General features: G+C 51.1%; 1 protein-coding gene across 1 annotated transcript; it reads left to right on the forward strand.

Annotated features, from left to right (window-relative positions):
* Positions 1-274: 274 nt before the first annotated feature.
* Positions 275-7,315, forward strand: RCAN3 (RCAN family member 3). The gene is made up of 5 exons (XM_036397077.2): positions 275-479; positions 3,251-3,490; positions 3,979-4,152; positions 4,591-4,762; positions 5,284-7,315. The coding sequence occupies exons 2-5, from the start codon at positions 3,296-3,298 to the stop codon at positions 5,490-5,492; spliced, it is 750 nt and encodes a 249-aa protein (XP_036252970.1). The 5' UTR covers positions 275-479; positions 3,251-3,295; the 3' UTR covers positions 5,493-7,315.
* The last annotated feature ends 7,476 nt before the right edge of the window (positions 7,316-14,791 follow it).

Consider the following 14,791-nt stretch of genomic DNA (forward strand, 5'->3'; position numbering starts at 1 on the left):
TCCAGGGCTGGCCCAGAGCCGTACAAACACCGCCCGAAGTGTCCCCGGAGCGCTTTTGGGGCTCCCCCTGAAACCTCCCGGGGGAGGCAGCGGCGGCGGCGGCGAGGCCGGGACCACGGGGCCCCTCAGGGGAGCGGACCCGCCGCGCCCCCTCAGCGGGGCGGGCATGCGCAGAGCCCCGGCTCCCTCCCGCCGCTCTCCCTTTCCCTCACCGCTCCCTCCCTCTCTCCTCCCCTCCTCTCCCTCTCTCCATCCGGGTCACCGACCCCCCTCACACTCCCCTCAGCTCCCGGTGGACGGCGGGGGGGGGGGGGGGGGGACGCGCGCGCAGGCGCGTTCCCGCCGCCGCCCCGCCCCGGCACCCGCGGGGGCCGCGCGCTCCCGGTGCCGCTCACGGACGCCCGCGGGACCCGCGCGCTCCCGGCGCCCCGCACGGACCCTGCGCGCTCCCGGCGCCCCTCAGGCAGAGCCGTCCGCAGGTGAGCTGAGCCGCGGCCCCGCCGGAGCCGCCCCCGGGCCGGGCTGTGCCGTGCCGGGCCGTGCCGCGGCTGCGGGCGGGGAAGTTGTTTTCATCCTCTCTCAGGGCGGAGACGGAGCGTTTGGGGGGGTTGAATTAAAGAACATTCGCAGCCGAGGCTCCGGCCCCGGGCCGGTTTTGTCCCGGCGCGCTGAGCCAGGGCAGCTCCGTGGGGTTTGGAATCGTGGCATGGTTCGGGTGGGAAGGGTTAAATGCCAGCCGGTGCCACCCCTGCCATGGCACGGACACCTTCCACTGTCCCAGGCTGCTCCAGCCCCATGCCCAGCCTGGCCTGGGGCACTGCCGGGGATCCAGGTGCAGCCACAGCTGCTCTGGGCATCCCCGCCCTCCCACGGAAGGATTTTCTCCCTGTCAGAGCAGATTTAACTGCTCCTGTGGAAATCGCCACCGTTCCCAGCCCTTACATTCCTGGAGCGGTGGGATGTGACCGTGAATGAGCCGCGGCTCCAGAGGATGCCAAGGAAAACTCCCCGGTGCTGCCTGAGCCCGTGAAGAGCCACAGCTCCCCATGGCAGGAGCTGCTTTGCTTTCATTTCAGATGATTTTTAGCCTTCTATGAAGTTGGGGAGTTCGCTTATAAGCATTGTTTGTTTATAAGCATTTCCCCGTCATATTTAAATGATAAGCAGGTGTTAATGCTCAGAGAAAGGACTTGGTGAAAGCTCTGATCCCAGTGGCTTTAGTTCTTGGAATCCTTTAAATTGTGCTGTTTAATCTGAAATCTATGAGGGGGTGAGTGATCCAATAGTTTGCTAATGAGTATTGCAATGAAATTGTTTATAATTCTATTGCTGTTAATACTTTGATAAGAATAAGCTGATTGTGATAAATAACTTGGATTTGCATATCTCCATTCACATCAAACAATTTATAAATAGGAATCTCTCACCTTTCCAAGGAGGTAAGTGAAGAAATTCCCTTTTCCTGAAGCAGAGCACTGGCTGTTGCACTGATAATCACATTCCTGTACCTGTCAAGTTTGGAGTGTCCTTCTTCTGATTTGGATGCTTTCTAATAATTGCACAGTGAATAGTTCTACCCAGTCTGTTCAAATATCACTTCTCACAGGGCTGTTACTCCCGTACTTCTTAATTAATATTCATACCTGAGTCTCACCTGTGTCATCCTGATGTTGGAGATTTTTGCCTTGCTCAGTCATCAGGTGTTTTGAATTGATTTGGGTGAAGTAATGAAAAATCAGTTTTCTGAGAAAAGAAGTAGAATTAACCATGAGGTTTATGATTAAAAGCAACACCGCTATGATGAAATCTTAATTAAAAAAGAAAGAAATACAAAATAATTGCAGTAACTTCTATAGCCCAGTGTTGTCTGCAGAAGCACTCTGTGCTGAGCTGGGTTTGGTTTAATGTCACTGCTGCCCTGACTTTGTTCTGCACTGAGGCTCAGACCTGACCAAATCTTGAGTTGCTCTGTGTGTTCCTCACTCCATGTTTCATTCACCATTCATCCAAGTACTGAGTTTACTTTCCAAACTCTCCCTTTTCCCTGCCAGTGTTGCTCTCTCCTTGCTGGAGGCCTCCCCATCCTTTGGGCTGTCAGGAAAGCAGGTGCTGGGGGCAGTTTGTGGGTTGGGTGCTTTGATCCCTCAGCAATGTGGGATCAAAAGCAGGCCAAGGCTGGAATGTTGCTCCCAGTCCAGCAGAGCTTGGCTGGATATGGGTGTCTGTCCTGGTGCTGTTTGGGTGAGCCCAGATCTCCTCAGAGCCAGATGGTGCCTTTTGTTTTCACCATGTTCCTCTTCCCTCCTTGCATGAATCAGCAAGCACAAGAACTGAGGTTTCCACCAGCTGCCTGTTCTCCCAAATTTCCATCCTTCCTGCCATGCTGGGCAGCAGAACTGGGATCCCCAGGTGTGACTGGGGCAGTCACTGTCATTAACCCAGTTAATCCCCCCTCATTAGGCAAATATTCAAATGAGATCATTGCCAATGAAACATCACATATTTACTGCCTTCTTTCAGTGTTGTGTCACAGATGATCACTCTTTCCAAACCCAGATCTGGTGCAATTAACCTGGTTTTCTCTCAGCTAAGAGCAGTGTGATAACCTCAGGAGTTTTGCAGGGATGGGTTGGCAGAAGGTCCACTCCAGTAAAATCTTTTCTATTTCTATAAAAAATACTCTCCCTGATGTTTTTTATTTAGTCTCTTGCTTATTTGCATTTTTTTGTCTTCCTTGATGTGTCTACTCCTGTAAGTACTCCTGCCTATGGGAAAGGTGCAGGAAAAGGACATTTCCTTCCATCAGGAGATTTCAGATTTTTGAGAGGCTTTGGACAGATGATTTAACTTTGTCCACGTGCTCTCATTGATGAAATAAAGTTGTTATTTTTTCAGATACCAGAGGACTGCTCTGATTACCCAGGAAATGGTTTTAATTATTAAACAAGAAATTGTTGCTCACTGTAAAGTGTGTCATGGAGAAAAGCTTCTAGAACAGCGCTGTCATTTTGGATTCCTGTCAGAGTAAAGGGAGGAGGAATTGCAGTTTCCTGATGGGGTGACTTTATCTTCCCTTGGATGGAGCAGCAGAGTCCTCCCTCCACCCTCAGCAGGGGAATGTGACGCTGCTGAGTCGTGGGGACAGAACAAGTTCCCCGTTGATTCCTGCTCCTTGTGAAATGATTTGCCCTTAGCAGTGGGGCAGGAAGCTGTGCTACCCTCACGTTTGGTTTGGGTTTTTGGCTGGCAGGGCCCTGCTGGGAGCTGGCACCCGAGGAGCTGCTGGGGGGGAAGGATGCTCAGGGATTCCATGAAGTCCTGGAGCGACAGCCAGTCAGACCTGTACAGCAGCGACCAGGAGGACGAGGAGCAGATGATTTTTGGAGAAAATGAAGAGGATTTGGAAGAGATGATGGATTTCAGTGACTTGCCTACCTCACTCTTTGCCTGCAGCGTTCATGAGGCCGTGTTTGAGGTACAGGAGGAGAAGGTAAGGGAGAAGGAGTGTGAGTTGTTCTCAGTGTTCCATTGAACATTTTTGTCTGGATTTTCAGTGTATTAATGCACATTATAACTGAGGGGAAAAAAATCTGTAAATGAGGTCCCTTGTGGATCAGAGAGCTGGTAAATTAATTGAATCTCATAATTGAAAATTATTAATTGGATTTCAGAAGCATGAAATCGATTTTCATGACAGTGCAGTGCAGCTGCAGCACTGAGCAGCTCTCGCTAGGTGGCACCTGGTGTATTCAGAGTTTCTGGGCTCATTCACATCGGTTTACTCTTGGGATTCAGGTGAAACCAGTGAGACAAAGCTGTGCTGCCCCGAGTGTGGATTTACAAGCAGGGAGGGAGGTGTGGAATGTGCAGGTTGAGGTGATTCAGGAAATGGATGGGAGAGGACAGTAAAGGAAAATATCTTTTCATGGAGTGAGAATGTTCATTTTGCACCTGGAGAATGTTTGTGTTTCTCTGCAGGAAAGGTTTGAAGCACTTTTCACAGTCTATGACGAGCAGGTGACATTCCAGCTGTTCAAGAGCTTCAGGAGGGTGAGGATAAACTTCAGCAACCCCGAGGCAGCGGCCCGGGCTCGGATAGAGCTGCACGAGACCGAGTTCAGTGGGAAGAAGCTGAAGCTCTACTTTGCACAGGTACAGTGGGACACAGACACCTTGCACCTCTGTCCTTGTTCCCTTATTCCTCCTTTGCCCATGAGCTTCATTTGGGGGAAATATCTGAAATCTCCTCATTGTTCTACACTGAGCTGTGCCAACATTTTAGGGCACAGTTTTGGTTTTCGTCTTGAGCTGAGATTGGTTGGGACAGTCACCAAATCAGACACACAGAGGGGCTGCAACAAAATAAGTGGGTCCCAAATTCTCTTTCTAAGAGATGCTTTGTTCCTGTTGCATTGGCACAGGTCCCACAGCAGCCCCTGCACAGGTTCTGAGCTGCAGCAGCTCCCTGAGGTGTTGTACAAAGAGCTGAACCCGTTTTGGTTTTTAAAGCTAGGCTGAATTAGTGGGGAAATAAACCAAATAACAAGGGAATTAATATTTGTGCTCTCTGTCTCCTGGCTTTGCCTGCAGGTGCAGGTGTCCACTGAAATTGGGGACAAGTCCTACCTCCTTCCTCCACAACCTGTGAAACAGTTCCTGATTTCCCCCCCTGCCTCTCCCCCTGTGGGTTGGAAGCAGAGTGAAGATGCAACTCCTCTGATCAATTATGACCTGCTCTGTGCTGTCTCCAAGCTGGGGCCAGGTAAGGACATTTACCTGCTTTTGTTTGGTACTTCCCTTCAAAAGTGGCTATTGAGGGAGTTTATCTTCTTGTCCTTTTCTGTGAGAAGAAAATGAGTCTCTTCTCTTTCTAAGCCTTCCTGGGAAATGTGGTTTTTGCTTTCTGTGAAAAGCAGGAAATGGGGAGGCTTGATGTTCTCAAATGCTTTTGTAGCTTTTAGTTTACAAATGTCACAGAAATATACAGCACACATGATGTCACTTAGAAATGCATTTGCTGCTCGTGTTCTGATGTCTTCCTGGGAGTTTTTTACATCCCTCCCTTCCTCTAAATGCCAATTAAAAGATTGATTGGATTCAAAGTGTGCTGTAACTGCTACAGGAACTGTTTTAAGGCATTTGGTGAAGAGTGGAGGTTGAGCATATTAAAGATGGGGTGGGAATTCATGATTACTTGGTTGTGCTGTTGAAGTTAAGGGGGTTTTCAGCTGAATGCTTTTCCTTGGGGGTGTTTTTAACCTTGCTCTTGCTGGCTGCTCCCAGGGGAGAAGTACGAGCTGCACGCAGGGACAGACTCCACCCCCAGCGTGGTTGTGCATGTGTGTGAGAGTGAGACTGAGGAGGAGGAGGAGATGAAGAACCCCAAGCAGAAGATCCTGCAGACACGGCGCCCAGACCCGCCCCCCACCATCCTGAGTGACTCCAAAGCCTTTGAGTGTGCCCTGGAGGTGGGGGGGACAATGCCCTGCTAGAGCTGAGCTGCTCCACCTGGTACCAGCTCCAGGCACCCGGCCAGTCCATGTGTTGCTGTCTGTGCTGCTGCTATAGGTCACAACAGATCTGACTTGTAGTTGTCTCTCATGTTCAAGATTTTGGATGCCAATGCTCTGAAAAGCACTTTAATTTTAGGGACTAGTCCCCCCCCCGAGTGTAGCAAATCCACCTGACTTGAAATAGTGACAATTAGGGAGTCTGGCTGTGTTTTGGTTTTTTAAGATGTTGCCCTTTGCTCTCTGTTGTACAGTGTGATGTTCCAAGTGTGAAATAATCTCCTCCTGTCACGAGTGGGTTCCAGCAAGTTCCTTGTACAGCAGTTAAAAGCTGATCTGTCCAACAGCTTCCAGTTAATCTAGTGTTAAACTCCAGTGAAATGCACTCTCTATGCTCAGATTCCTTGCCAGCTGAGGTGAGGGTTAACCTTTGCTTTTCTCAGAAATACCAGCTGTGTGTTTGTAGTTTGACATGAGGCACAAATACACTGAGGAGCTGAATTCAGGAGGGAGAACACCAGAGGAAGAACCTCAGAGTCCATCACCAACACTCCTGCTCTGCTGCCTGTGGTGGTTGCACTGAGCCCTAATTAGGAGTTAATGACAGTGGTGGAGTGAGATATGGGTCCAGCTGTTGAGTGTGCTGTGTCTGATCCTCTCTGACAATCTGGGGATGTTTGTTCCTCTCCAGTCCTTGGGACTGCCTCCACCTCTGAATAAATCCAGTGACTGTTAGGTCCTGGCAGGAGCTAAAACATCCAAGGGTTAATTGTTAACTTCTCCAGTCTGTTTTGTATTTTCAAAGACAATCAGTTGCCTGGCTTAGCCAGTTTTTATGCAGTTTCAGCCCTTGTTTGCTGTTTTTCATGAAGACTTTTTCTGTGTGGCCTCCTGTGTGTCTGGCAGAGCATCTGCTGCTTCTGAGACCAGGATGCATCTTTTAGAATACAGATCTTTGATTTTGTGATCTTGTGTTAAGTGTTTTAGTAGGAGGAAAATATGCCTTGGTATAACAACACCTGCTCCTGTGCTTTTATGCTATTTTATAGCCAAACTTTTTTAGTCTAGACAGATTCTTCTTTTTTTTCTATTTAAAAAGATAAAATGATTTGTGAACAAACCAGGCTGCTGATGTTCCTGTGTAGAAATCATTCAGAAATTCAGATTTTTCAGGTTCATTTCAGTGTGTTTCAGTTGTACCTAACGTGCTTCTCGAACTTCCAGAAGTGTTTTCACTTGACTGACAGCAGGGGGAAAAGAAATGGGCAGGGATTCTCATGGATGTGGAGGTTTTCAACTCTGTGTTGTGCCTGCTCAGGATCCCTCCTGCCACCAGCTTCAAAGTGGGATCCTGCAGGCAGATCCTTGCTCCAGAGACAGGAATAGGACAGAGTGAAAAGGTAGGAAATGGGGTTTGTCCTTCTATCACAGGCGTGGTATTTATGTATCTCTTCAGGTATTGAAATCACTCCAAGCCCAGCTTCACTGTCTCACTGTTCCATGGAATTAAAACAAAGGTAAAAAACCCAACAAAAACCTGTGTTACCCAGCAGGCTTATGGATTTTTGAAATTCCAGAAGTCCGGGTTGGATTCTCTGTGGTGTTTCTATTTTTTAAATTATTTCATTTCTACCCCAGTGTAGAAGTTGCTGTAAGTAGGAGTAAGTGGAAAACCTTCAGAAACAATTTTATAATGAGAATCAAGTGTGATGTTGTTGATGTATAAATGTGTAAAATGTGGAACAACATTCCAGCACTTTCCATTGTGTAAAGACACTTCAAATAAAACAACGCAGTGCCATTCACATGGGATTTGGGATTTGGGATTTGGACTGTGTTCACTTTAATGGGGATTTGGACTGTGTTCCATCAGGACAAGGTGGATATTGAGATCTGTGATGGTGGTGTCTGCCTGAATGTTCTCATGGGCAGAAGGGAGGGACCTACGAGAGGGATTTGGGATCCTTGGGTGGGAAGGAGGAGCCAAACAGAGGCTTCAAATCTTTAATGAGGCCATTGATCAATATCAGAAGTGATTTTCTCCACTCTGGGGTGACAGCCTGCCTTGGCAAATGAAGCTGGAGTTTGCTTTATTCCCCCATGCCATGATTCAGTGCCCCCCACCAGAAGTGTTTCTCCCAGTCACTGACCTGCTGGTGAGGGCTTTATTTTTAGCAGCAAGCTTGCACAGAGGCACCAACTCAGCCCTTTCTGAGCTTGCACTTTGTATAAATAAATACCCCAAATTCTTTTAAAATGTCCTCCTTGAGCAGCAGCTGAAACATGTGGTTTTCTTTGTGCTCTGGAGTTATGGGAGTACTTTGGTTTTATAATAACTGAGAACCTGTGATTGCAGCTCCTCATTCTGCCTTGTCCCCTGGACAGACCCTGTGCATAAAATTCCAATTGCTTCATTTATTCCCTGAAAGGTTTAATTTCCATTTTTGTCTGGGTTTGGTTAGGGGTACTTTTGAGCCCAGAACAGAAGGCTCAAATTTTGTGAATTTTACTGGGTTTTGTTATTTGCTCCACTCTCAGTGTAAAACTTGCTAGGAGAGAATCTTGGTGAGGAAAGATACCCCAGCCAAGCTTCATCCCCTTGGAGAAAATGCAGAGCAAGATCAAAGACTTCTCCTCCTGCAGGTACTGACCCTGAGATGTGAGTGAGTGTGACACAGCTGTCCCTGCCATCACTCACACTTCCAGGGAGGGTCACAGGGTCTGATTGCTCCACAAAACAAGAGCAGGGCCTAGAGAGTAGAAAACACTGTATTTGGGATGTTACCTAGTGTGCTAAAATCCTCCTCTGAACCAGGCTCTGTACTGGAACACTTCGGCATGCTCAGGCTTGCAGAGGGAATGTTTGATTCCCCTGCTGAAGGGAACATATTCCAACCATCAGCAGCATCAGGGTGAGGCAATGGGAATGACATTCTGGCAGTCTGGTTTGTTCTTACATAAAACACATAAAAATAACCAATTCCTGTCCTCTGTGGCTCTGTGTTGGGATCACAGGCACAGGACAGGGACTGGGAGGGCAGCCAGGCTGAGCTGTGCCCTGCTGTTGGGACAGGTCACCTCAGCTCCCTTCATCCCTCCCAGGGGGGGTCTGGTAATTATTTCTGAGGCTGTGGGTGCATGGAGGGCCTGATTTCACAATTCAGTTCCAAACTCAATCATAATGAATGTTTGGCTGGTTTTGATATCTGCTGTGATATCTGTTTCCTCTTGGTTCTCACTGAGACACTCCAGGCTCTGCTGTGCCCTGCCAGGGGCAGGCAAACTGCAGATTAACCAGCAGAGCTGTTCCAGCAGGAGCCCAAACCTGCTCCATGGTACATTCCCTGAGACTCCACACCTTGTAAGGCTGTGTCACTTCCTAGGGGTTGGTAATGCTGTAGTAAGCCTGGAGTTAATTCAGAGTTATGTTTTATCCTTTGATGTCCATTGACTTCATCAGGATTTTATGGAGCATTCCAGAGTCTCCCTTGGTCCTCCTTTGATGGGATAAGCTCAGGGTTGGTGCCTGCAAACTGGGTCACTGATGGTGACAGCAGAGCTTTATAGTAACAGTGTATAAACATTTATTTGTGACTGTGGTCACAAGGGTTTTCAGGATGAAGAAGAGACGAGAATGTTGACTCCATGATCAGAAGGCTTGATTTATTATTTTATGATATAGGTTACATTAAGACTATACTAAAAAGCCATAGAAAGGAAAGGTTTCTTGAGAAGCTAGCTAAGCTAAGAATATACAAGAATGAATAACAAAGATCTGTGTCTCAGACAGAGCAAGAGCCAGCTCTGCCATGAGTGGTCAAGAAATCCAAACACCCACAGGAGACCAATCACCTGTTGCATTCCACAGCAGTAGATAACCATTGTTTACTTTGGTTGCTGAACTGCAGCTTGTCACAAGGAAAAATCCTAAGAAAGGATTTTTCATGAAAGATGTCTGCGACATTTATTTATACATTTAACAGTGTATAAACCTGGTGTGTGCCTCTAGCTCCTAGTAAAGGGCTACAAATTTAGGAGTGGTGAGGGACAAACCCTTGGGAAAGTCTCACCCTCCCTCTCTGCTGTCACAGAGGCTTTGGGAACTCACATTTGCTTTTATTTGGGCTGCTGGCTGGTCACAGGGGCTGCTGCCTCCTTTCCTGTACTACTTAAATTGAGTTATTAATTATTTTTATTAACTTACATTCATACCTCTTCCCAGTTATGGCTGCTGACTGTTGAAAGAAGCCCCTTTGCTCTCCAGAGATACAGCCCAGGGAAGGTTTGTGGCTGGAAAACCCCTCCTGTTTCTAGGAGAGCCTCGTGCTCCTGCTTGTTCATGCAGGGTGGGACAGTCATTGTAAGGAAATCAATCAAGGGAAATTTATCCCCTTGGAAAGATGATTGGTGAGTAATCCCTGCTGGGATTTCAGTCTCTGGTTTTAAGGAGCTGCACGGGCTTCAGTGAGATTGAGGTGGAAGTGACTAATGTGGGTCTTTGTAGCTGTACAAAACATTTGCTAAATAATTGGATCTGGAAACTCTGGTTTCTGGTGGAAAAGCCTCTGTGGTTGTGTTCTGTGGGTTCTGTGTGGAAATCAGCCTGTGGTGGACACCAAAGTGAAGCATGAGCTGTGTTAAGGGTACAAATGTTTCTGGAGGAGGAAAGGGAGAGCTGCAAGGTAAGCAAGGACCTCATTTTTCATCCCAACTGGACTCTGGTCTTCCCAAGAAATCCACTGGAAATGTTTATGGACCATCAGGCCCCCCCTGTTGCTGCCTTCCATAGGGAGCTGGGATTCTGTAGGGAGCAGGTTTTCTCCTGTTTCAGGTTGCATTCCAAGGGAGGTGGGTGGTGAGGCTCTGGCTGCAGCTGGGGCAGCTGAGATGGAGAATTGGGGGAAACATCTCCTGCACAGCAGCTTGACAACCCTAAACCATGAATGGAGCCTGAATGAGGGCTGTGGCTTGTTCCTGTGTTTCCTGCTTTCCCCTGGGAGCAGCATCAGGCCCAGGCAGGGAACAGATCCCTTTTTAAAGTGTGATGTCCACAGGAAAAATCCAGCCAGGGACTGTGATCACACTTCTCTGGAGGATAAAGCCAACGAAGTACAAGTTAGAGGCGAGGATTCCTTTCCAGTTTGATCCTCTTGGTCCAGCTGTGTCGGGGCTGTGAGCAGTCCCAGGTTTTTATTATTCATTCCTTTCCAGCTTTCTGATGTCTCCTTGCTCTTTTAGTATAGTTCTACTATCTCATTTTCTTTTAATATTTTAGAGATCATAAAATAATAAATCAGCCTTGTGAAAGGTGGAGTCAAGAGTCTCATCTCTTCCCTCATCCTGGGGACCCTCAAAGACCACCACAATCACCAGCCTGAGATGGTCTGGGCAGCACCAAATAAAAAAAAAAAAAAAAAAAAAAAAAGCTTTAAAATTAGAAAAATTAAAAAAAATTTAAAAAAGAAATAAAAAATAATTTAGAATAAATTTTAAAATAATTAATTAATTATTTTAATTAATAATAATTAATATTTTAATTAATATTATTTAATTAATAATTAATAATAATAATTATTAATTAGTTAAAAAATAATTTAAAATAAATGAAAAACAAAATAAAAGCGGTAAAGTGCCGTAAAGCACGACTGTCGTAAAATATGCCGTAAAGCGCGACTGTCGTAAAACATGCCGTAAAGCGCGACTGTCGTAAAAGGTGCCGTAAAGCGCGACTGCCGTAAAAGGTGCCGTAAAGCGCGACTGTCGTAAAGCGCGACTGTCGCAAAAGGTGCCGTAAAGCGCGACTGTCGTAAAAGGTGCCGTAAAGCGCGACTGCCGTAAAGCACGACTGTCGCAAAAGGTGCCGTAAAGCGCGACTGTCGTAAAAGGTGCCGTAAAGCGCGACTGCCGTAAAGCGCGACTGTCGCAAAACTGCCGTAAAGCGCGACTGTCGTAAAGCGCGACTGTCGTAAAAGGTGCCGTAAAGCGCGACTGTCGTAAAGCGCGACTGTCGTAAAAGGTGCCGTAAAGCGCGACTGCCGTAAAGCGCGACTGTCGCAAAACTGCCGTAAAGCGCGACTGTCGTAAAAGGTGCCGTAAAGAGCGACTGCCGTAAAGCGCGACTGTCGTAAAAGGTGCCGTAAAGCGCGACTGTCGTAAAGCGCGACTGTCGTAAAGCGCGACTGTCGTAAAAGGTGCCGTAAAGCGCGACTGCCGTAAAGCGCGACTGTCGCAAAACTGCCGTAAAGCGCGACTGTCGTAAAAGGTGCCGTAAAGCGCGACTGTCGCAAAACTGCCGTAAAGCGCGACTGTCGTAAAGGGTGCCGTAAAGCGCGACTGTCGCAAAACTGCCGTAAAGCGCGACTGTCGTAAAAGGTGCCGTAAAGCGCGACTGCCGTAAAGCGCGACTGTCGCAAAAGGTGCCGTAAAGCGCGACTGTCGTAAAGCGCGACTGTCGTAAAAGGTGCCGTAAAGCGCGACTGCCGTAAAGCGCGACTGCCGCAAAAGGTGCCGTAAAGCGCGACTGTCGTAAAAGGTGCCGTAAAGCGCGACTGCCGTAAAGCGCGACTGTCGTAAAAGGTGCCGTAAAGCGCGACTGCCGTAAAGCGCGACTGTCGTAAAGCGCGACTGTCGTAAAAGGTGCCGTAAAGCGCGACTGCCGTAAAGCGCGACTGTCGCAAAACTGCCGTAAAGCGCGACTGTCGTAAAGCGCGACTGTCGTAAAAGGTGCCGTAAAGCGCGACTGCCGTAAAGCGCGACTGTCGCAAAACTGCCGTAAAGCGCGACTGTCGTAAAAGGTGCCGTAAAGCGCGACTGTCGCAAAACTGCCGTAAAGCGCGACTGTCGTAAAGGGTGCCGTAAAGCGCGACTGTCGCAAAACTGCCGTAAAGCGCGACTGTCGTAAAAGGTGCCGTAAAGCGCGACTGCCGTAAAGCGCGACTGTCGTAAAAGGTGCCGTAAAGCGCGACTGCCGTAAAGCGCGACTGTCGTAAAAGGTGCCGTAAAGCGCGACTGTCGTAAAGCGCGACTGTCGTAAAAGGTGCCGTAAAGCGCGACTGCCGTAAAGCGCGACTGTCGCAAAACTGCCGTAAAGCGCGACTGTCGTAAAAGGTGCCGTAAAGCGCGGATGTCGCAAAACTGCCGTAAAGCGCGACTGTCGTAAAAGGTGCCGTAAAGCGCGACTGCCGTAAAGCGCGACTGTCGTAAAAGGTGCCGTAAAGCGCGGATGTCGCAAAACTGCCGTAAAGCGCGACTGTCGTAAAAGGTGCCGTAAAGCGCGACTGCCGTAAAGCGTGACTGTCGTAAAACTGCCGTAAAGCGCGACTGTCGCAAAAGGTGCCGTAAAGCGCGACTGTCGTAAAAGGTGCCGTAAAGCGCGACTGTCGCAAAACTGCCGTAAAGCGCGACTGTCGTAAAAGGAGGTGCCATAGTGCTCTTATTGAGGACACTGCTTTTGCGACACCGAGGTTGGTAACGCACTGGTCTAATAATAGGACAAAGTCACTCTGCCCACGACAGAGATCTCTATAAGCAACTAAAGCCTTTCATAAGTTCCATGCCAACTCAGTTACTGAAAGGGGAGTTAAAAAATCTTTTAGAGTGGACTATAATGAATTTCCCCAATGCTGACCGTTCAGCCATGTTTATCAGAGACTTTTAGGACAGATGCGTTTAAAGCACTTTATTAATATTTCCTGCCGGGCCATGGCTGCCGGGGAAGCTGCTCCCAGCTTGCAGGGCGCTGCTTGAGCCGTGTTTGCTGCACGGGGGACGCCCGCAGCAGCCGCCCCGCCGAGCTCCGCCCCTGCTGCGACTCCGCCCCTTGCCGCCGCGAGTCTTCAACAGGACACGCCCCCCCCCTCCCGTCGGACCCCACGGCTCCGGTACCCGCAGTCCTGCTCGGCCCCGCCCCCTGCCCCCTGCTCCCCGCTCCCGCCCTCCCCGCCTTTGCCATCCCGCTGGTCGCCGCGTTCGGTTTCGCCGTCCTCGCGGCCCCAGCCCTCACTTCCGCCTCACGAGCCCGCCCACCGCCGTCACCGCGGCCCCGCCCCCCCGCCTGCCGTTTCCCTCCCCCCCACCGCTACCCCTGAGCGCGGCGGCTTCTCCCGCCCCTCAAGTCCCCCTCGCCCCCTTTGCCGACCCAGCGGGGCCGGTGCTGGCCCAAGTCCCACCGCTGCTGCGTCTTTGCAGTCCCCTGCGGCTCCCGGATCTGCGGTGCCGAGAGCGTCTGCCGCCGCTCCAGCCCAGCCCCTCCCGTGCCTGCCGCCGCTCCAGCCCAGCCCCTCCCGTGCCTGCCGCCGCTCCAGCCCAGCCCCTCCCGTGCCTGCCGCCGCTCCAGCCCAGCCCCTCCCGTGCCTGCCGCCGCTCCTGCCCAGCCCCGCCCGTGCCTGCCGCCGCTCCAGCCCAGCCCCTCCCGTGCCTGCCGCCGCTCCAGCCCAGCCCCTCCCGTGCCTGCCGCCGCTCCTGCCCAGCCTCTCGTGCCTGCCGCCGCTCCTGCCCAGCCCCTCCCGTGCCTGCCGCCGCTCCTGCCCAGCCTCCGGTCCGCGCCGCTCCTGCCCGCCGGGCCAGCCGCCGCCCCAGCCCCCAGCGGCTGCACGCCGCGCTCCAGCCGCCGCCTCCCCCGCCGCCCGCCATGCCCCCCCCCCCGCAGCAGACTCCCGCCGCCTCCACGCCGCCCCTCCCGGGATCATCTCCCCGCCTCCCGCCACCCCGGGATCATCTCCCGCTGACGAGGCCGCCCCGCCGCCTCCCGTGGTCGGTTTCTCGCTCCTGCCGCCGCTCATGGCGGGCCGAGCCGCGTCTTCCACACCGCAGCCCCCGCTTCAGAGCTGCTGGATGGCGCGGCTCCGCCGCCTCCTGCAACCACGGACGTCCCGGCGTTCCGGCCGCAGGCCGCAGCCCCGGCTCCCGTTCCCGCAGCTCCGCCACCTCCCGCGCCCGCCCGCCGTGCGGCCCCCGCCCGCCGTGGTTCCCACGCCGCCCTAGTGACACAAGCCACGCATTCACGGTTGCTACAACCCCGCAGCAGCGATATCCAACCCCAGCGCTGCTTCCGGGATCAGCCGCACGCATGCGCAGTTCTATCTCCACAGCGCCGCCGCCACCCCCCCCCACTGCTTTCGCCGCAGCTTTGGTACAGCCCGGTCCCGGTTCCGAGCCGCTGCGTGCCGCTGTCCGGCCACAGCCGCCATCCCTGTGCCCTGTCGCGCCGCTTCCGCCGCCACCGGGTCCGTACACGGCACCACAGCAGGCGAAAACTGCAGCGCCTGGCATGTATCCTTCCG

This window comes from Molothrus ater, chromosome 24 (assembly GCF_012460135.2).
Source record: "Molothrus ater isolate BHLD 08-10-18 breed brown headed cowbird chromosome 24, BPBGC_Mater_1.1, whole genome shotgun sequence".
Classification (NCBI taxonomy): Eukaryota; Metazoa; Chordata; class Aves; order Passeriformes; family Icteridae; genus Molothrus; species Molothrus ater.

Bases quoted from the DNA above. Each gene is read 5' to 3' on its own strand.
- RCAN3 (XM_036397077.2), top strand. From the start codon at position 3,296: ATGCTCAGGGATTCCATGAAGTCCTGGAGCGACAGCCAGTCAGACCTG. The intron at 4,153-4,590 runs GTACAGTGGGAC...CTTTGCCTGCAG, and splicing joins TGAAGCTCTACTTTGCACAG to GTGCAGGTGTCCACTGAAAT. The intron at 4,763-5,283 runs GTAAGGACATTT...GGCTGCTCCCAG, and splicing joins TGTCTCCAAGCTGGGGCCAG to GGGAGAAGTACGAGCTGCAC.